Source organism: Sceloporus occidentalis, unplaced genomic scaffold (genome assembly GCF_023333645.1).
Source record: "Sceloporus occidentalis isolate IW3139 unplaced genomic scaffold, rSceOcc1.0.p SCAF_3, whole genome shotgun sequence".
NCBI classification, from domain to species: domain Eukaryota; kingdom Metazoa; phylum Chordata; class Lepidosauria; order Squamata; family Phrynosomatidae; genus Sceloporus; species Sceloporus occidentalis.
In genome coordinates, this window is record NW_028316983.1 from 189,568,640 (window position 1) to 189,590,240 (window position 21,601).

The 21,601-nt window shown below is 40.4% G+C and overlaps 1 protein-coding gene across 5 annotated transcripts in view; it reads right to left on the bottom strand.

Moving 5' to 3' along the window:
- Nucleotides 1-20,752, bottom strand: part of LOC149317258 (oxysterol-binding protein-related protein 1-like) — a 103,280-nt gene extending 82,528 nt beyond the window's left edge. Inside the window, exons 1-2 of one of the 5 annotated variants that reach the window (XM_089517193.1) lie at nt 20,608-20,745; nt 2,317-2,439 (exon numbers count right to left, since the gene is read on the bottom strand). In XM_089517193.1, the coding sequence (XP_089373319.1) occupies nt 2,317-2,439; nt 20,608-20,614 (130 nt within the window). In that variant the 5' untranslated portion in view covers nt 20,615-20,745. Of the gene's footprint in view, nt 1-2,316; nt 2,440-20,607 lie in introns of all 5 variants that reach the window. The other 4 variants (XM_089517190.1, XM_089517192.1, XM_089517194.1 and 1 more) reach the window with 4 other exon arrangements.
- Between the last annotated feature and the right edge of the window lie 849 nt (nt 20,753-21,601).

Below are 21,601 nucleotides of genomic sequence, written 5' to 3' on the forward strand. Positions count from 1 at the left end.
ATTCTTTTACTTATTCTAATTATGTGGAACTTATGTTACATAAGCTTGTCTTCTAATGAGATGCATGTGTATAATTTTTTTCTTCTGAATTCTAGGATACATGCTTTTATGATCAAAACCCTTTTTTCAGCAATACAATATTAGGCTTTTAGCATCAGGTGTTTTCAGATACTTTTCTGTTAGAATATAAAGTGAGGAGGCATAATGTACAACCAGCATAAGACTATTCAGTACTCTATAATACAAAAAGAGACTGCAAATAATTCTTAAGAGAGTCCTCTCAGAAGACAAGAATTGAACAAAATCTAAATGAAAATAGAACAAGGGTTTATGAACAGGACACAGCTATCTGTTCATTTCAGGCCAAGATAAAGGTAATTTGTACCAAACACTGCAGCTATTCCTAGCTTTGTTGTACAGCAGGAGGTTTTTCCTCTTCCATGTAAGACCTAATTCTTGGAGTGGTAATAAAGGGCTGTATCATTCAGAACGAAAAAACATGCATAATTAAACATCCTTCACATTGGGAGCAGGTAGTACCCCTCCACATAGAAAACTAGAGCTGAGGAAGCAAAGTTCTAAACTCAGCTCTCCCTAACTGATTTTCTATGTGCAACATATCTATAAAGATACAGCCTAAAAAGAGAAGCTGAGGCAAGTGAACAACCATAGCCATCTGATTGTCATGATTTCTGAGAACTATGGGAGTTGTTGACCAATATATCTGGAGGGTACCAGCATAGGGAAGGCTTTGTGAAGGCACAGGGGGAAAGAACAGAGCTAAAACAGTTGTGTTTGCTTACTATTTACAAGAAAGTAGGTCACAGCCATCAATTCATTTCTTCAAATTGTAACTGATAATTTTGCTAATAGCAGAGCAACAGGGGCAGTATGACTTGCTGTTATTCTATAATTTTCTCTAAATAAGCTGTTTCCCACAAAGGACCTAAGCAGCTACACACCATGCTATATTTGGCCTGTAGTGTTCAAAATACGCGCGATATGCCAACACTGATATATTTTAAAATTCACCCAAGCACTGCCTGAAAGCTACTTTTGCAGGCACTTCTAGAAAGAATAGAGTTCCAAGTATAGTGCATGTATTTATTTTTTAATGTATAAATTGCACCTTTTCCCCATCAGATGCTTAAGGCAACACACAATAAAAAGGTGATAGATTTCATAAGAGACAAGGAAGCACAAAGTTCACGAGGGCAATGAAAATTATTCTATAAAATTTGAGCAGAGTTAAGATTAACACTGTACAGCAGGGTGGACAACGTCACACATCTGGGGGCTGCACTTGCCCTCTGCCAGGCCTCAAAGAGCTGCCCCACTCTCTGCACCCCTCACCCTCATTTCCCCCCTCTTTGACTGAACATAGCTCCCTGTGACCTCTGTGGATGTGGGAGACAATTTCACTATGTTTCAGGTCCAGGAATGGGGCCTTTTTTAAAACCAAAATTGAGAGTCAGGTATGAAAAAAGCTCCCTTGGGTGTAAAACATTTGGCATGACAATTACCGCATCACATCCTAGAGCAGGGATGGGCAACTGCTTGGGAACCAGGACTAGTTTCCCCCTTGCCAGTCACCCCCCACCCCCACCCCCCGTGGGCCACACACCCTCACAAAAAGCCTGAATACTTCTGTTTTTCTCTACGATCTTTCTCAAAATGGTGACAGGAAGTTATCCTATTGTCATTTCAAGAGGAACTGAAGAGAAAAACGGAGGTATTTTGGGATAATAGAAGGTTCCAGAGTACTTATGTGGAGGGTAAATCCACGTTTTCACACATTCAGGTGGGTGGCTCTGCATGTTCTTGGTGCAAAAAATGCCCCTAAAACATGCCAAAAATTATTTAAAATATTCACGGGCTTAGGGAGGTGAGGGCTGATGGGGGCATAAAAATGGGCTGTGCATGGGTTTCAGGTGACAATTTGCCTACCCCACCCTAATGGGTGCAAGAGGCTTATTTCAGTTTTTTTGACATTTCAGCAATTTTGAGGCTTCATGTGGCCCATGGATCCTAGCTTCCACACTCGTTGCTATATAGCACCAGAGCATTTTATCAAATTAAAAAGCCAAGCAGGAGAGAACAATATTTACTGCCCATCAAAACCAAAATTAGGAAACAGCCAATCTCATCTCCCTTGGAAGCAGGTTCCACAACTGAGGTGCTGATGTCTCTCAAGCAACTCTGTCTCCACACAAAAATGGCTACAATGAAGCCTTGATAAACCCTCCACACAAAAATGGCTACAATGAAACCTCTCTCCATGTCCCAGGTATAATCTGATAGGTAATCCTTACTAACCTTTGCAGTTGATGTTAAAGGTAACCTCTCCCTTATCCATGGCTTCAAAAAGTTGCTGGACTTCTTCACTTTTCCCGTTTCTTGCACTATGGAGAAGCTGCTGCTCTGCTTCTGTGTTCATCTCTGCAGAAATACAGATGCAATTTCATTGTATTTCTCTGAAAAAATCACAGCCTAATTTTCCATTAAATTAGTGCTTAAGGCAGCTATCATTCACAAACAAGACAGCTCTCAAAACAGTGCTCAGGATATGTGGCACATACAAACAGCTACAAAACCAAACCCCAAATACAGAAACAGTATTAGATAATTATGACATCAGAGTTCGTTGAATGCATTAAGATTAATAAAGAGTTCACTCCATTAGAATTTGTCTTCATCTGATATGGTGGAAACTAAAGAGAAGCAACCAAAGAAGTAGTACTGTGAGTCTGCTAGAACAGGAAATATTAAGCAAGAGCAATGAGGCAATAACTGCACAGAATTATTTCTCAGCAGGATAGTTGGGATCTAGTTGGAATCTAGAAACAAAACTCTGGTTGCACACATCTATTGATGTCAATGGTTGCCTAGTTAAAATACGTAGAGCATTTAGATCTAGTTCTATGAACCAAGAAGTTCATAAGTAGTCACACATTCATGACACAATAATGCCCATGAAAGCAGGAGGAAAGACTGTTTTAGACCCAGCAGTAGCATGGCATATGTCCTCATTCAGGTTCACTTCACAGACTTGGCCTGAAATGTTGCCACTGGAAAGGTATTTGTAAACAGTGCAACTGAAATGTCATCCATCCTCTCAGAAGTACCACTGAGATACTGTAGATTCAGATACTTAACTGTCAGGCCTCAGATATGTGTTGCAGCAGACCTAGCATAAACACAGAAATTAATCTCTTCATTCTGATCCAAAATTTTTAGAATTAGCATGAGCAACCTGAACTGGTGTCTATGTGTGTGTGCCTCCAAGTCACCTGCCAACTTATGGTGGCTCCAAGAACTTCATAGGGCTTTCTTAAGCAAGGAATACTCTAAGGTGGTTTGCAAGTATATAGGCAATAATATAGCCTGGTATTCATTAGTGGTCTCCCATCCAAATATTAACCAGAGCTTACCCTGCTTAGATTCAAAGATCAGACAAAGTCTGGAAGTCTTTAGGATAATTTAGGCTTGTAGCCTAAACTAGTTAAATAATGCATGACTGATTGGTTTGCTAAATCAAATTCTCAGTTGTGCAAGAATATCAGTTGGTGAGTGAGCAGTATCTGAGCAAGATAGCTGCTTAAATGAATGAGCTATGAGTTTATTTGGATGAAAGTCCCATTACACAAATCACTTGAAGCAGAAAGTTTAAATACACCCATTTATATTATTTAGGGAGGCTTGCTTAATAAAGTGTAAAAAGCAATAGACACAGCTATGTTTTAGCATCTTGAAATACTGTTAAGTGTCATAACATTCTGGAGTATTAATGTTACCTTTCTCCTTTCCCCATTAATTCCTTAAGAATTCACAAGACAACAGCACGTTTTAAGCAGGAAATCTGGAAAGTAGTGGGAGAACCATGTCTGATGCAAAATCATAAAGGGCTCAACAGAGCAGCTACAATTAAGCTTCATTCTTCTAGAGCCTGAAGGCAAGCCACGTCTCTTTTTTTTTTAAGTTAAAAAACCCCATCACAAGATAGACAAAAATCTTATGCCACTCAAAAGATAGAATTAAAAAAAATCTAGAAAAGATACTTCAAGGAATAACAAGCATCTTATGGCATCTCAAAAACCTAACAGGTTTTCTTTGCCACATATTTTTGTGGCCTGCATCCAACTTCATCAGTGTAGACCCCTACTCATTTAAGATGACACAAAAATATCTGTTAATTCATAGAAACTATCAGGAGCAGGAAATAAACAGTGCAGTTCTAAGTAAGTGATTTCAGTTAGCAAAACATGAACAAAGCCATCGTGTCTTGCATTAGACTTTCCACAAGCAGAGAAAAAATAAATTGACTTTTAGTGTGATCTTGCAGGGCTATAAGAGCTACTGGTTCAAGCACTGGCCTACAACTCTGGAGGATTAGGGTTCAATTCCCTGCTTGGTCATGGAAACAAATTGGGTGACTTTGACATGGACTGTATATACTCATGTATAAGTCTAAAATTTTAGTCAAAATATCGACCCAAAAAACCTGGTTTGACTTATCCATGGGTGAGTGTATGTACTGTACTTTAACTCTTATCAAAATAGAAACTATCCCCTTTTATGAGGAGTGAATGGTGAGAGTTTAGTCTATCCTGGGAAAACCTAAAAGAAGCACCAGCCCCCTCTGCTTCCTCCATTGCTGCTATGCTTCTGACCTTCTTTAAAGCCTGGATGGGAAAATAGTGGTGTTCTTTGGCATAGTTTTTTCTTTGCTTTGTCCTTTATATCTCTTGTTACATATCCTTAAGTTTTACCCTTGACTTATCCACGGATCATATGAAAATCTTAATTTTGGCTACAAAACTTGCCCTCAACTTATACATGACTTTGACTTATAGTTGAGTATATATGATAATACCCTCTCAGGTACAGAAAATGCAGTGACAGGTTCACCTTAGGGTTGCCATAAGTCAGAAACAACCTGAAAGCACACAACAACAAGCAGGGCTATACTATACCTGACATAAGACTCCAAAATCTGTTCTACTTTCTTGAAATGGTTTAAATCAGCAGGCAATAATTCAGATGATCTTTTTAAAATTATTTCATATTGAGCTGGGCTAGATCAGATCAATGGCTTATCAAGCCCAGTGTCCCATTCCCCTAGGGGCCACCCACATGTTACAGAGCACCCATAAGCAGAAAGCAAACATACACTTTGGTATCCACTGGGGTTTTGTTCCAGAATCCCCTGTGGATACTAAAATCCAATGAGGAAATCGAAATAAAGAGAGCCCATACCTTGGTTCAAACCATGTTCAGAATGGCGACTGAAGACAAGAAATTAGAAGAAGACTAGGAATGGAAAGGGCAGCTATGAAAGAACTAGACAAGAGCCTAAAGTGTAAAGATATACAACAGAGCACTGAAGTCAGAGCCATTGTATTCCCTATCGTCATTTCCAGATGTGAGAGCTGGACACTGAAGAAAGCCATTAAGAAGTAAATCAACTCATTTGATATGTGGTGCTGGAGAAGAGCGCAGATGACACTGTGGACAACCAAAGAGGCAAACAAGATCAAGTGCGATCTTTCCGTGGGAGCCAAGATGATCAAATTGATCTGGGAAGAATTTACTCCAGCCGCAGAAGACTAGATTACAGTCATCCCTCCACATTTGCGGCTTTGATATTTGTGGATTTGATTATTCACAGATTTCATTAATACATTCTCTTTAGGAATCTCTAGGTCCTCCAGTGCAACTCTGTGGTCAACTTTAACTAAAAGTTGCACTGAAAGACCATTTGTAGCTATTCCAGTGCCATTCTATGGTCAGTGTATGTTGGACATTGACCACAGAGTTGCACTGGAGGACCTAGAGATTCCTAGAGAGGTGTCCTCTCAGGTAAAAACAGTGTTTTTGTTATTTGCGGTTTTTCCATATTCACAGGGGTCTTGTTCCCCTAACCCTAGCGAATATGGAGGGACAACTGTAGTTGCAACTTCCCAGAGGGCCTTGTTCTCTGCCGCTCCGGAATTGTGGAATGACCTGCTGGAGGAGATCCATCTTATTACCATTCTAGATGCCTTCAAGAAGGCTGTTAAGAAGGCCTTCCCCGACTGACTTCCTGGAGTAAGATAGCCATATCTATCCTTAATGACCCCACTCCATCTAACTATCACAGAGCACGTTTTTGATGTGTTTATTTTAATTGTTGAATTTTGTATTGATTTTATAGGGAGAAGGGTTTAGGATTTAATTGTATTTTTATTGTTTTTGTGATTTTTTTAAATGTTGCAATCCTGCCTCAATCCATAGAGAGAGGCGGGAAATATAAATAAACCATATTGTTATTGAGGCTGTTGTACTTCGGCCACACCATGAGAAAGCATGACTCATTAGAAAAGACAATAATGCTAGGAAAGGTAGAGGTAGTAGGAAAGAGAGGAAAGCCAAATGCCTGATGGACAGACTTAACCAAGGAGGTCACGAGCCTGAGTTTAGAGGACCTAAGCAGGACAGTGGAGGACAGGGGGTCTTCCAGATTCTCATCCACAGGGTCACCATGAGCTGGAGTTGACTTGAGGGTACTTAACAACAAATAATGTTTTCTCCTTCACATACATGCTTCATTACAGTTCCTATTGGCACATAGGCTCAAACTATCAACCAGTTTGAAATTCTGGGAACTCACTGGATTATTCTTTGTCCATTCTTACAGAATCACTGCTTCCAACATCGTTCTAAACCGGTTCCATTTCAAAGCAGCTTTTTAAAAAAGAGTATGTTATAATGTTATAATAACTCCATGATGACAAATCAACAACAACAAAATGTCTGGCCCTGGAAGCATCCAGGAGTGGCAGTTTTTGCATACAGGCATGAGATTGTCCCCTTAAACCCCAACCTGCCCTAAAATGTAAACCTAGAAATTTATATCCTGACCCTTCCAGCTTTGCAACCTTGGGCAATTTCCAGGTAATTGCTAGAGATGAAAATTGGACAAACCCAGCAAAGTTGCCTACCACAAGACTACAGGATCTGTGATTGAAATGTGATAGAGTCAGACTTCTACCCCAACTGTACAAGTGCACAGTGTAAATTCATTTTGTGTAACTATTCTCACACAAACCTATTTACCAAAATAGAGTAGTTGTCATCCTGTTAGTCACACACACACACACAGAAGTATAACTAAACATTATGCCTGCGGTATTGCAACAACTAAAACTAACTTTTTAGGTTGCTGCAGAGGGAGAAATTCAGTGCTTCCATCATTTAATGGTCAAAAGCTTTGTGAGACCCACCTTCCTTCTGCATCCTCCCAAAACATCTGAACAAGACATTTAGGGCCAGCCGCCAGGAGATCTGAAAGACTGCCTCCTGCCATGAGCCTACCCCAAATTTGAGACCCTCGGAGGTGTCCTGTTGGATGCCTAACACCTTGCAATGTTAGGTTAGTATGTGCATGTAAAAGGGCTTTCTCTATAGCGGCACTTGGACTGTGCAATTCCCTACCAAAAGAAATTGTAGTCTGGCTTCATCTGGGCTGAGCTTCCAGCAGGCAGCTAAAACAGTGTTGTTCCACCTGGCCTTTGATGTCTGAAACTGCTCTGTTTTAATAGTTTATTTTAAAATTATATTTAGGGATTGTTATTAGGTGATTTTTAAAGATGTCTGAAAATAGCATTTTAGTGTGTTTTTACTTTTAAAAATCTTTGTACTGTTTTAAATATTCTTTTGCTTGTGGTGTACGTATCACCTTGGGACCCCCTGTGAATTATTATTTAAATTATTTAAATATTTTAAATAATAAATAAGTATCAAGTCAGCAAAATGAATCATGTGGTTTAGAAGTATCTACAATGACCAGCAGCAGCCTGCATGGTTTCAGGCAGAATCCTTAAAGATACCAGGGACAGGAGCTGGGATTTCCTGCACTGAAAATATATGCTCTGTGAGAGAACTCTAGAATCTCACATTTCTTGCCGTTTCTCTGTCCCTTGGCTTCATTGCCACCCAACATTATTTGGTAAGCTCTTTATGAGTTTCGTCAAGGTTTGCACAATGACCTTTAGATCTGGGGGTAGTAGTGACAGCTCTTATGCATTGTTCTAAAGCAGATTCCATTGATTTCTTTATCTTGAAAGCTGGTAGTTCAGGGTTTCTGTATAATTAACGTATGCTGGCCCTGCCACGATTATACTTCCCGGAAATGGCTTAAAACATTTCTGCTATGAAATTCCATTGTATGCTTTTGGAATATTGCAATGCAATTGCAGATTGCAAAATTTAATTGAGCATTTTTTGTGCTCAGCAGTAAACAGTGAAGTCTTCTCTTGTCACTGAACACAAGGCTAAAAATCTGATTTTTAAAAAGTACATGTTTTCAGTTGCAACACAATCCAACATTTGTTTATAGCATTATTTCTAGCCTGAATGAGTTTTAGCTGAGACCAGTAGGGCAGTAGCATATGTAGGCAAACAACTTAACAATATATATATTTGTGTATATGCACACAACAGCAGCAGCAACTATTAGCATGATTGCAATCCTATAGAGTTGTTGTTGTTGTTGCGTGTGCCTTCAAGTAATTTCTGACTTATGGTGACCCTAAGACTCATGGAGTTTTCCTGGCAAGTTTTTTCAGACGTGGCTTGCCATTTCCATCCTCTGAGGTTTACTCAGGATCATCCAGTGGATTTATATGGCCAAGCTGGGATTCGAACCCTGATCTTCGAGTCACAGTCCAACACTCAAACCACTAAAACTTACTTGAGTGTAAACCCTATTATTCTGAAGCTTAAATCTGGCTGTACAGGTTCAAATTATAAAATGCATTGAATTTTAACAAAACATCATCAGCAAAACTGAAACACAGCTTTCAAGATTTTAATTAGAAATGCATGCTAGCACATCATATAAACCCCACCAAAGAAAACGCCAGAAGTATTCAGCTTTATTTTCCTCATTCAACATCTCCTTCAACATCCCATACTGATCTGTCACAAATTAATAGGACCTGAAAGCTTTGCTCCAAGTAGGTTTGTCAATGTCCCTGGCACTCTAACTGATTGGTTTATTGCTCCTTCTCTGAAACAAGTCCTGAACCGGTTCTGCCCCTCCCCTGTATTCCCTGTCAGTTCCAGAATGGCTGAGACAATGTTTTATATGAACATCCTTTGACTAAACCAAAGTGCGTTGGGGCTGCATGTAGCTTATCTGCTCTTGCTTTATCTACCTGACGTCTTTACACATAGCCTCCCAGCCACCACCACTCCAGTGATGAACAACAGGAAAAAACTTTAAAAGCAATACTCACATTTGGTTTGGCTGCCTTATTACTACAGATTTTATTCCTTTTGTACATCCATGAAATACTTATACGATTTTTTAAAAGACTGTGCGGTTTTATTAATACTGTCCTCTGCTAGAAGGTTACCTGCTGATACTATTGTGATGCTATTTTGCACTACACAACTGTGTTTTACAGTTTTCTGTGAACTATTTTAAATGAATGGAAATATAGAAACGTAGGTTGAATTACTTATCTTGGTGGCAGTTGTGATGATGCTGCTAGCATGGAAGTAACCAAATGAAACAAGTTATATAACTTCACTCAACACACTTTATGTTCTGTGACATTCAATTTAAACAATGCCTCTTATTTTGAAATATGCCTTGGGGTATTTCTGCACACTCCCATTTCTACACTGTAATGCATGACTTACATCATGGGAAACATCCTTGGGAAATCGACATTTTTTCTCATGCACCCCCTCCCCCTCAATTCTCTATCTAACTTGCAAGGAAGAAGAAAACTGTTCATCTTACACAACCCTAATCGCCTTCTACTCTGCTGAAACAGGGAACAACGGTGGCTGAGGTATCGTGCATGTCTACAATACAGATACTGTACTCAACAAAACACAGCCATAGTCCCCTAAATTGTGACTCTACAAATATATCCTAAGAGAAGGAAGCAACCAAGACAGGTTGCTTGGCACTGATTGCACTGTCCTAAGCATTAATTGGGTTTTATTTGTACTGACATTGCTGTGTCAAATACATTTCCCATGAAATGAGAAGTGAGTAGCACATGACTGACAGGCCATATGTGCCCAACTGATTTTGGAGGCCCTACCATTCCCAGATGTGGTGCTGCTCTGTGGAATTTCAGCAGAAGGATGGCAAAAACCCACTTCTCACTTAAAAAAAAAAGAGAGATGTGCTCTTACCACACACACTGTTTTAAAATCAAATAGTGGCAATGGTATAGTGATTTAAATGTTGGATTATGACTCCGGAGACCAGGGTTCGATTCCCAGCTCAGCCATTAAATTCACTGGGTGACCTTGGGCACATCACATGCTCTTAGCCTCAGGAGAAGACAATGGCAAACCTCCTCTGAACAAATCTCGTCAAGAAACCCCCATGACAAGTTTGCCTTAGGTTACCATAAGACGGAAATGACTTGAAGGCACACAACAAAAAGAAGTAGCTTTCTTGCTACTACAGCACGGCAATTCACAAGAGGCCATGCAGCCCCTCCAGAAATTGCCCACCCCTGGTTTAAAGCTTACGGTAGGCTACCAAACGGGCCACTTACTTTGATACAAATAACAACAACAATAATGATAGTTTTTATTTATATATTTCCCGCCTCTCCCTGCAGATCGAGGCGGGAGTACAACAGTACATTTAAAATTACAATTCAGTTAAAATTCATTTATATAACATAAAACCATAAAAACACCATAATAAACCAGTCCTATAAAAATCTGTTCTATTATGCAAATCTGTGGATGAGGCCCTTTTGGGACCATCCCTGCTTACACTGGCCCATTTGTCAGGCACATATGTGGCAGCTTCTTCTTGCATCATTACTAAACTATTACATACTCTCCCTGTAGAACTATGTTTATTCTCCTAAGTTTTTCAAACGACAGTGAACATCTTAACTTAATTTGGCCTTAATAGTAGTGGTTTTTATTTCTCTCTATGTTCAGTCACATTCTCTTGGCCTCAGAGAAAGATGAAGGCACATCCCTGAACAAATCTTCCCAAGAAAATCCTGTGATATTTGCCATGAGTCAGTAACAATTTCAAGACACACAACAATAAAGTTGTTTTCACTATAACATTTCCATCACTTTTAATTTATTGTTTCTTTCTTATTTTTTTTGTATGATATGAATTTTAAAGCTGTATCTGTTTTAAACTTTGTAAGCCACCTGAATACCAAAGTAGGAAAAGGGCAGGATATAAATAATAATAATTCAAGGTGCTGGTAATTACCTACAAAGCCCTACATGGCTCAGGTCCACGCTATTTGGCAAACCGTTTCTCCTGGCATGAACTGGCCCGGACTCTGAGATCCTCTGGAGAAGCCCTTCTCTTCACTCTCAACACCATCACAAACACGGTTGGTGGGGACGCAAGAGAGGGCTGCCCCTAGACTCTGAACTCCCTGCCCAGGGAGATTAGAACAGCTCCCACCTTGATGGCCTTCTGCCAGCAGGTGAAGACCTACCTGTTCACACAGGTGTTTAGGGAATTACTATAAGGACAGGCTGGGATGTTGGACCAGTTTAAAAAATCCTTTTCAATGTACTTTTTAAAAAAAATTATTATAACTGTACTGTTTTTTAATGCTGTGAAGCTGCTCTGAGTCCCAGTCCTGGGAAAAGAGTGGGAAACAAACAAACAAATAAATAATCATGATTTTTTTTTATGAGTTACAAACATAAGAGTTGTAAGAAACCACAAGGACCGTCCATTTGTTGTTCACCTCATTTTCTAACCTTTGTGTGAGGCAAACAATAAATAAATAACCATTTTAATGAATAGACAATTGTCATTGTTTTGCCAAAAAAAAAAAAAAAAAAAAGACTGGTGAGTTCAGTACATTCTGTCTGAGCTCTGCAGAAATTCATTTTGTTTCAACCAATATGATAGGTGGTCCTTTTCTAAGGTTGTGCAGCAATTTTATGTTGAGAATTTAGTTTTATCTGAAATTTCTAAGTAAAATATGAGCATGTATGAGTCGAGACGAAGTTCAATGAGTTTATACCCTCTGGTGCTTGGAAACACTTAAAAGAAATGCATGGTGGCGAGATGAAGGAAGATGTAAAGTGATTAGAGATATCACTTCCCTCCCACTTCTGAAGGAGAAAAAGGACACTGCCAATTTCAACTGTCAACAGATGTAACAGAGAGATGTGCTGAAAGACCACCACAGGGTCTGACTTCCTAGTGTGGGATGATTCATCACATCTGCTTACAGTCGGCCCTCGCCTTACGCGGGGATCCATTCCTAATCCCTCCACGTAAAGTAAATTCCGCCTATGCTCAAGCCCCATTGGAAACAATGGGGCTCGTGCACGGCGGTGCGGCGGCGCGCAATGGGCGCGCGCGCCCATTCAATTGAATGGGACGCGCCACCCCTTCTGCCCTGTGCGTGCCCCGCAGCTTGAGCGCATAAGCTCAAGTCCACGTAAAGCGCGCCCGCGTATGACGCGGGCACGCTGTATTTCTATACTGTGTTGCAGTCTCCATAAACTTGAAAAAAATCTGAACGTATGTGTTGTGTAGAAAACATGTGTCAGGAGATTCCCTGCACACATTGATATGGTCACAGCAAATGCATCTTCTGTACTTTCCTGAAAGCTCTTTTGGACTATTTAACAGCTGCAGGTGAAGTAGTTATGGCCAATGAAATCATTTTTGCTGAAATCCATGCAATTCATAATTAGCTCCTAACTTTTCACCTATCTGTGCTCCAAGGAGCCCTTAGAACTATGCGTGCACTTCCCAGGTTCCTGTGACTGCTCCAGGAACATGAAAGAAACAAAAATTGAATGAATTTAAAGAATTATATATACTCCTAAACACCATTAACTTGTAAGACATAGGGTAGGCTTCTTAAGGGCTCTGACACAGAAATAAGGGCTCCACGAGTCAAAAAAGTTGGTAACCCCTGACCTAGAGCATCCTCAAAACCAACATAAAATAATGAGAATTTAGTTGATTTCATTGCAGAGGAAAGTACCTCTTTTTCAGCTGCATTTTATGGGTTGTTTTAGAAAAAAAATTCTGTCTCTTTCTGTTTGCAAAATTCTTTATTTAATGAACTATCATTTAGAGAAAATAAGAAATTGTGGATGTTGATGGTTTGAGCTAAAAATGATAGATCCATATTCCACCTGATATCCAAGGATCTCAAGCCATCATACAAAACAATCAACTATGAAATTTTTAAAAATAAGAATGCAAAAGCTAAAAACACATTAAACCATTTAAATACTTAAAATAGTGCAGATTAAAACCCATTAAACATTTTAATAGGTGTCTTTTAAATGGTGTGGAGGTCACCTATATATGGTCAGGGGGCAATTGTCTGGTCCAGGGAACTTCTGGAGCTACACAAACTGCCAAAACTGTCTGCTCCAAATCTCAGCTCTGGCCAATAGTCCATTCTGGCTTTGAAAAAAGAATGTTATTTTTGGATGGTGAAGTGTGGAGAAAAGGCTGCTTCCTGTTTGAAAGAATTCCTGCTCCTGGCAGCTTTCACAAAATGGAGCTAACCATTTCTGTTTGCGATAAAAGGAGGAGTCCAGGGGCCACAAGACTTCGGACCCCAGGGCTGCACTTTCTCTGTCGAACTATGTCGGCAAACTAATATATATATATATATATATATATATATATATGGTGGGGGCACTTAGCCACCAAAAATTAAAAAATACAAATCTGAACAGGGCCAGGACAACAACATCTACCAAGTCCTAACCCATTCCTTCTAAACCCAGATACATTTCTCACAGCAGCTTATGTGCAGTTGCGGATCTTCCCAGAAAGCTATCCCTCTAGGCCACCCTTGATGTAATTATGTGCCTTGGTCTTGAATATACAATTAGGATCCATTAGCTTTACAAACAAGCTGTCCCTGAAAACTGCAGAAGTGGTTTGATGACATTAGCAAAAATGATTCCACTGACCTAAACTACTTAGTATATATTTTTCTGGGAAAAGACATGCTTGGAAAACTCTGAGGTGGCATGCAAATTATGTTTGGGGATACTACCATATATACTTGACTATAAATTAATTTCATGTATAAGTTGAGGGCAGGTTTAGGGGCCAAAATGATGGATTTTGATATGGTCCGTGGATACGTTGAAGGTAAAACTTAAGGGTATGTAATAAATGATCTAAAAGATTAAGCAAAGGAAAACAGTGCCAAAGAACTTACAAAATTCCACCAGGCATAGCTGATTGTGTTCACACTAAATAAAAGCTGGATGGATGGGAGAGCAGAGGGCGGTCAGTCCTTCCAGGACACTTCCCTTTCACCAGAGAATGGATCCTTTTTATAATAAGAGTTAAAATACAGTACTTACACTGACCTGTGGATAAACTGATTCAAGGTTTTGGGGTCAATTTTTGACTAAAATTTCTAGCCTTATACATAAGTGTACACAGTATATGTCTCTTCCATGTATCCTCAGGAATTTCCAGAAAAAGTCCAGCATACTAACCACTGTCTTGCCCTTTACAAGCTCACTTTTCTATGACTCTCATCTGATCCTAATGAACTGCATGTTGTTCTAAGAACTTCGTCTGTGGGGTGGGGGAACAGACAGATGTGGAGCAACAGAGCTCTGTGCATTTCTGGACTCTCTTTGGGGGCTAGAAACTATTTCAACACTGTCTGAACCTCAAAATGTACTACTACACCAATGAATCTGAGAAATTCCTATCCTGATTGCCAAGATCACCATGCAGTAATGCAGCTATAAGGTGGGACCGATTAGATTAGAACACAGGAAATCTAATAACCATGTTTCATGAACAAGTACAAATATAAAGTAGGGAGACTCAGCTGTGGTGAGATCTGAATGGGATTTCAGAGGAAACCTGCAAATTGTAGTTTTCATTTGAACCATGATTTTATTATCACACATTGCAAACTATAAAGTTTAAGGGAACATCCACTGCATCTGAACTTTACAGTTATTTAGTCCAACCAGTAATCAAACAATCCTTTCAGTTCAGCAGTTTGTTAGTTTCTTTTTTAAGAGATAAGGTCACAGCTGTTGCTCGCATTATACATGCTCCAGTGAAAATTGAATGAATTGCAACACCAATTTATTTTAAACAGTAAAAAAAACCCAAATACAACAAGTAGCAGCAGTAAAACCTTCCTCCTTGCACAGGACCCAATAGGAATATTCAGAGGGCATTATCTTCCTCAGAAATGTAGCCCACATCACCTGATATTCATTGGCAATCTCCCATCCAGGTACTAACCCAGACCTGACTCTGCTTAGCTTCCAAGATGATTTGGGATTTGGTACTTTCTGACTATTTAAGTCTCATTCTAGGAGAGGATGTGCTTCTTTTCAAAAGACTATATCCATCATTTAAATTAATTTAAGTATCAATTTTATTTAAATTTGATTTATCTTATTTATTGATGTAAGTATCAATTTATTAATTTTATTAAATGAGTAAAGTATCAATTTAAGTATCCAGTTTAAGTATCTGAGGTGGCATCTAAACTGCAGAATGCAGTTTGATACCTCCTTAACTGTTATGGCTCAATGTTATGGAATTCTGGGATCTGTAGTTTTGTGAGATATTCAGTCTTCTGTCAGTGAGCTGTAGTGTCACTACAAATCCCAATAATCCACAGGAAGGAGCCATGACAGTTAAAGTAGTGTCAAACTGCATTAATTCTGCAGTGTGGCAGTGGCTTCAGCATGTCATTTATACTGGTGTAATTACAACACTATACACCCACAACACCTGAACACACATACATCATGTCAGCCACATGACATGAATGACAGTACAGTGTGCCCTTGTTATCCGCTGGGATTTGGTTCCAGGATCCACCATGGATACCAAAATGTGTGGATGCTCAAGTCTAATTAAATACAATGCATAAATAAACTGGTGTCCCTTATAGTAATTTATATATAAATTTATGTAGATTTTTCAGTATTTTCAAGCTGTAGATGCTTGAATTTTTGGGAAAAAAATCCATGGATACTGTACTCTAAACAATTTGTATACACGTTTTTCACCAACTGATCTTGTGCAAGGTCTGCATGTAGTTCTGTGACAAAATCAAACTATTCTTCAAGTCAGACAAGCTTGATATCCCTGCTCCAGGACTCCCCCCTCCAACAAAGAAATAAAGTATTTGCAAAGGGTTCTTGTAGCACCTTTGAGGGTAGCTGAAAGAAAGAAGTTAGTAGCATGAGCTATCGTAGACTTGAGTCTACTTCCTCAGATGCAGAAGGATGGTCTATGAAAGCTCATGCTACCAGCTTCTTTGCTACTAGATCCCACTGCATACTGATTTTCCAGACTAACGCGGCTAGGGGATCGTTTTTACTAGTGTGACAGTGTGAATAATCTCACTCACACATTCTGGGTTTGTTATTCACACTCTGCAAGTTTGGTTGTTCACATGTGCAAGCATTCGAATAAAGATGGAGCCGACAATGCAAGTACATTCGGAGCCCCCTCCCCCCTTTTTTGGTATGCAGTGTTTTATCCCAGTGTCTATTTGTTTCTATTCATATCAGTTACTCACACTACCAACAATGTGTTTTTAAAAACTTGGAGAAAACTCCAATATCAATTATCCTGGATTAAGGGGGGGGGGTTGGCACCCCCCCCCCCCCAAATTGGGTGCACTCGGGATGTGTGTGAACAATGAAGATTTAACCCGGGTTCATCCTGGATTATTTTTACAGTGTGAATAACTCCTAGGTTTTTGAAAGAAATAAACTGGATTAAAAAAAAACTTCCCCAACTTCACAATGCAACCAGTCCGAGCCATTCAGCAAATTCAGCACAAAAGATTTAAGAAGCCAGTCACACGATATGCCTGTGACTGCTCAGAGGCAGGGAGGAGGTTTTCCCGTCCTGCACATGAAAACCTCAGCATGCAGTTGTCTCCAAGTGAAGTCAGTCTGATGTTGTCAAAAACAGCTCTGTTTTAAAGGAACCAGAAAGGGCCCCTGCTGTGATGTTATGGGGCAGCCTAGGAACAGAAGAGAGACAGCCAGCATGGAGTAGTGGTTTGAGAGTTGAACAACCTCCATGGAGATCAGCGTTCAAATCCCTGTTCAGCCATGGAAACACACTGGGTGAACTTGGGCAAGTCACATGCTCTCAGCCTCAGGGTGGCCATGGCAAACCGGCTCTGAACAAAGCTTTCCAAAAAAAACCCATTACAGGTTTGCCTTAGGGGACACTTTAAATTGGAAATGACTTGAAAGCACACAAAAACAAGAAACAGATGGGAGACAACCAGCATGGTGCAGTGGTATGAGGGTTGGACTGCCACACTAGAGATCAGGGTTTGAATTCTTGCTCAGCCATGGAAACCTACTGGGTGACCTTGGGCAAGTCACCCCTTTGAACCAATCTTGCCTAGAAAACCCTATAAGCAATTCACCTTAGGAAACAAATTGAAGGGACACAACAACAAGAAACAGAAGAGAGAGGCAGCATGGTGTAGGGGTTCGAGAATAGCACAGTCATGGAGACCCACTCGGTAATCTTAGGCAAGCCACAATCTCTCAGCCTCAGAGGATGGCCACTGCAAACCCCCATGAACACATCTTGCCAAGGTTCACCTTAGAGTTGCCACAAGTCAGAAACGACTTAAAGGCACACCACCAACAACAACAAAGAAACAGAAGAGTGAGGCTTCAAACCAAAGCCAGACCCCCCACTTGGCTCTTCTTCCCCTCTTCTCTTGCGTTGACTTACCCACTCCTCAACCAACTCCTGCTTTGTTGTTGATGTGTGCAGGGTGACCAGATGTCCTAACTGCAAAGGAGGACAAGGCACCACAAAATGTAAGACATTCAAGAAACATGGTCAGCATTACCAAATAAAAGCTAAAAACACTCATATAAATATAAATTCATACTTCTTAGATATGATCAAAATGGAGATGTTGAAATTCCTCCTGGACAGAAGGTTGAAATGTAAAATCATAAAATCATACAGTTGGAAGAGCCCTCAAAGGCCATCTGGTTCAACCCCCCTGCCATGCAGGAACATAGAAGCAAAGCACCCCTGACAGATGGGAATCCAGCCTCTGTTTAAAAAGCTCCAAAGTAGGACGCTTCACTACCCTCCAAGGGAGTGTGTTCCACTGTTGAACAAACATATAGGATATGTCCTGGAAAAGGAGGACATCTGGTCACCCTGGTTGTGTGCCTCCAAGTCATTTCTGACTTATAGCGACCTTTAGGCAAACCTATCACAGGGTTTTCTTGGCATGTTTCTTCAGAGGGGGGTTGCCATGACCATCCTCTGAGGCTGAGATAGTGTGACTTGCCCAAGAGGTTGCTGGGCTATGATTATAAACCAAAGGGAGTGCTCAGCCCAAGAGGGCAAGAAGAGGGGAAAAGACGGTATCTATGGGGGGGGGGGAGAAGCTTCCACACGCCACAAATGACGCCTGGAGGGCAAAATTCTGAGAGGAAACCTTGCCAAGAAAATCCTATGATAGGCAACTACTTGAAGGCAGGGTGACCAGAATTCCTCCACCTTTTCCAGCACATGCCCCCCATTTCAGCCTTCTGTCCAGGAGGAATCTCCAAAACATCCTTCATGAGCATGACTAAGAAAGATTAATTTATATAATATACAGGATGACCAGGTGTCTTCCTCCTTTTCCAAGACTTGTTCTCCATTTCAGCTTTCTCTCCAGGAAGAATTTCCAAAATGTCCTCCATTTTGAGCATGACTACAAAGCATGAATGTATATATTATACAGGGTGAGCAAACCTGGTCCTCCTTTTCCAGGACAAGTTGTCTATTTCAGCCTTCTGTTCAGGAAGAATCTCCAAAAGATCCTCCACTTCAAGCATGACTAAGAAGCATGAATATATATATATATATATATATATATATAAAATACAGGGCGAGCAGACTTGGTCCTCCTTTTCCAGGACCTGTCCTACATTCCTGCCTTCTGTCTAGGAGAAATTCCAAAACGTCCTCCACATTCAGCTTGACTAGAGCAGCATGCATTATATTTATAAGAGTGTTGTTTTTTTTAAAGCTTTTATATGTGGGCACTTCCTCCATTTTTGCTGGAATGTCCTACTTTTTGCAGTGCCTGGTCCTCCTCTGATGGGTAGGACATCTGAACAAGAAACAAAAAGAAAGATAGCCAGCATGGGGTAGTGGTTTGAGAGTGTGGGCAACAACTCTTGGAGATCAGGGTTCGAAACCCTCCCGATAGAATTGTTTGCCTGAAGTTGGAAACGACTTGAAAGCAGAACACAGTAACAGGGTACAGAAGAGAAACAGGCAGCATGGAGTAGTGGTTTGAGAGTTGGCGCTTGGGCAAGTCACACTCTCTCAGCCTCAGGGCAGAAAAGCTCCCTGAGCCAAGTGTGGACAAAGCATGCATGCTTGGTGGTGTGTGTATGTGTGTATATATATGTGTGTGTGTGTGTGTGTGTGTGTACCCAGCATTCCAGCAGAATGAATTTTTAAACTCTGGCTGTCACACACACCCCCCATCAAGCATGCACCAAGCATGCATGGCTCATCCACGCATGTGTATATAAATACATATATAGCAAGTACATTTCTATACCACTTACTGATGTACTAAATGGTTTACAATGTGTAAGCTAATTGCCAACATGCTAGGTACTCATTTTAGTAGCCTATGGAAGGATGCCAGGCTGAGTTGACTGACCCGGAGTCCCTGGCTGGTACTGAACTCACAACCTTGTGGTCTGTGTTTGTGAGTGAGTGGTATATATGTATAGGAGGTGTGTATGTGTGTAGAGGTGTGTATGTATAGCAGTGTGAGAGTATGTATAGCCCTGGTGGCACAGTAGTTAAATACCTGTACTGCAACCACTCACTCATTCACAAACCGCAAGATTGCGAGTTCAGTACCAGCCCAGGGGCTCAAGGTCTCTACAATGTTGGGGGCAATGAGCTTATACATTGTAAACCACTTAGGGAGTGCTTAAGTGTACTGATAAGAAGTACAGAAATTTATTTGCTATTGGTAGAAGTGTGTGTGTGTGTGTGTGTGTGTGTGTGTGTGTGTGTGTGTGAGAGTATATATATATATATATATATAGAGAGAGAGAGAGGGAGAGAGAGATAGAATGTGTGTGTGTTAATATATAAATGTATAGGAGTGTGTGTGTGTATATATATATAGAGAGAGAGAGAGAGAAAGAGAGAGAGAGAGAAGTGTGTGTGTGTATATATGTATAGGAGAAGTGTGTGTATGTGTGTGTGTATAGGAGGAGTGTGTTTGTGTGTGTGTGTGTATATATATATATATATATATATATATATATACAGAGAGAGAGAGAGTGGAGTGCATGTGTGTATATATGTATAGGAGGGGTGTAGTAGTGTGTGTGTGTGTGTATGTGTGTGTGTATATAGGAGTGTGTGTGTGTATCCATTGCTGGGGTGTGCCATCCTCTGAAGCTGAGAGAGTGTGACCTTGCCCAGAGAGGTTCCACTGCAGAGCTGGGATTCCAACGCTGCCCTCCCAGTGCCCCAGTCCAACGCTCAAACCACTACATTAGGCTGCCTCCACACAGAGAGAGAGAGAGATAAACACAGCCACCTACCCTCCATTGCTTTGTCTCTCACCGTTTCGAGGCAGCGCCAGGCCGGCAGCTCTCCGGTCCCGCCAACCAACACAACAACCACAATCCCCTCACTGCAAGCCCAGCCCCTCGCCGCAGCCTCCCTTCTGCCCCGGCTGTTTTATAGTCCGCCCTCCCGCATGTGACAAGGGCCGGGATAGAGCCTGGTCGCCACTCCTCCTGGCCTCCATTTTCTCTCCAAGATCATGCTTCCAAAACAATCCCAAGAAACCCCTCCAACGCTTCAGTTTCCTCAGACACCATTGCGCTTTAAAATGCCACACAGGCGCCATGTTGTTTTGTTGTTGTTATTTGTATCCCACTCTTTCCCCAGAACCCAGAGACTCAGAGAGAGGCTTCACAATATTTATTTATATTTATTTGCTCTGTTTTGCTTTTGCAATTTTGTAAACCGCCTTGATCTTGTGGAAAGGCGGTATATAAATAGAATTTGTTATTATTATTATTATTATTATTATTTATACCCTGCTCTTCAACCCTAAAGGCTCTCCAGATAGTTATGCGACCCCCCCCCATGCTTTTTTGTTTTTAAGGAGTTTTAAACTTTACATTTTTAATAATGTAATGTTTTTAATTGTTTGAATTGTTTTTTTAACTTGTATATTACATGTTTTATAGTGTTTTAACTAATAATAATAATAATAATAATAATACAGTTTTATTTATATGCCTCCTCTCCCACAGGATCGAGGTGGCTTACAATAACGAATAAAATACAATATAAAAAAATGCAAAGTATATTAAAATACATTATATAACTTGGGCTGTTTTAGATTTGTATGCCGCCTTCAGTCCCTGTACTGGGAGGAAGGCAGGATATAAATCAAGATTATTATTATTATTATTATTATTTAGATGGTTCCATAATAATAATAATAATAATAATAATAATATTCTGTCTTTTCCCGAGGGAATCAAGGCCAAAATAAAGCTGCTTCGGGTCACTTTGGAGGCA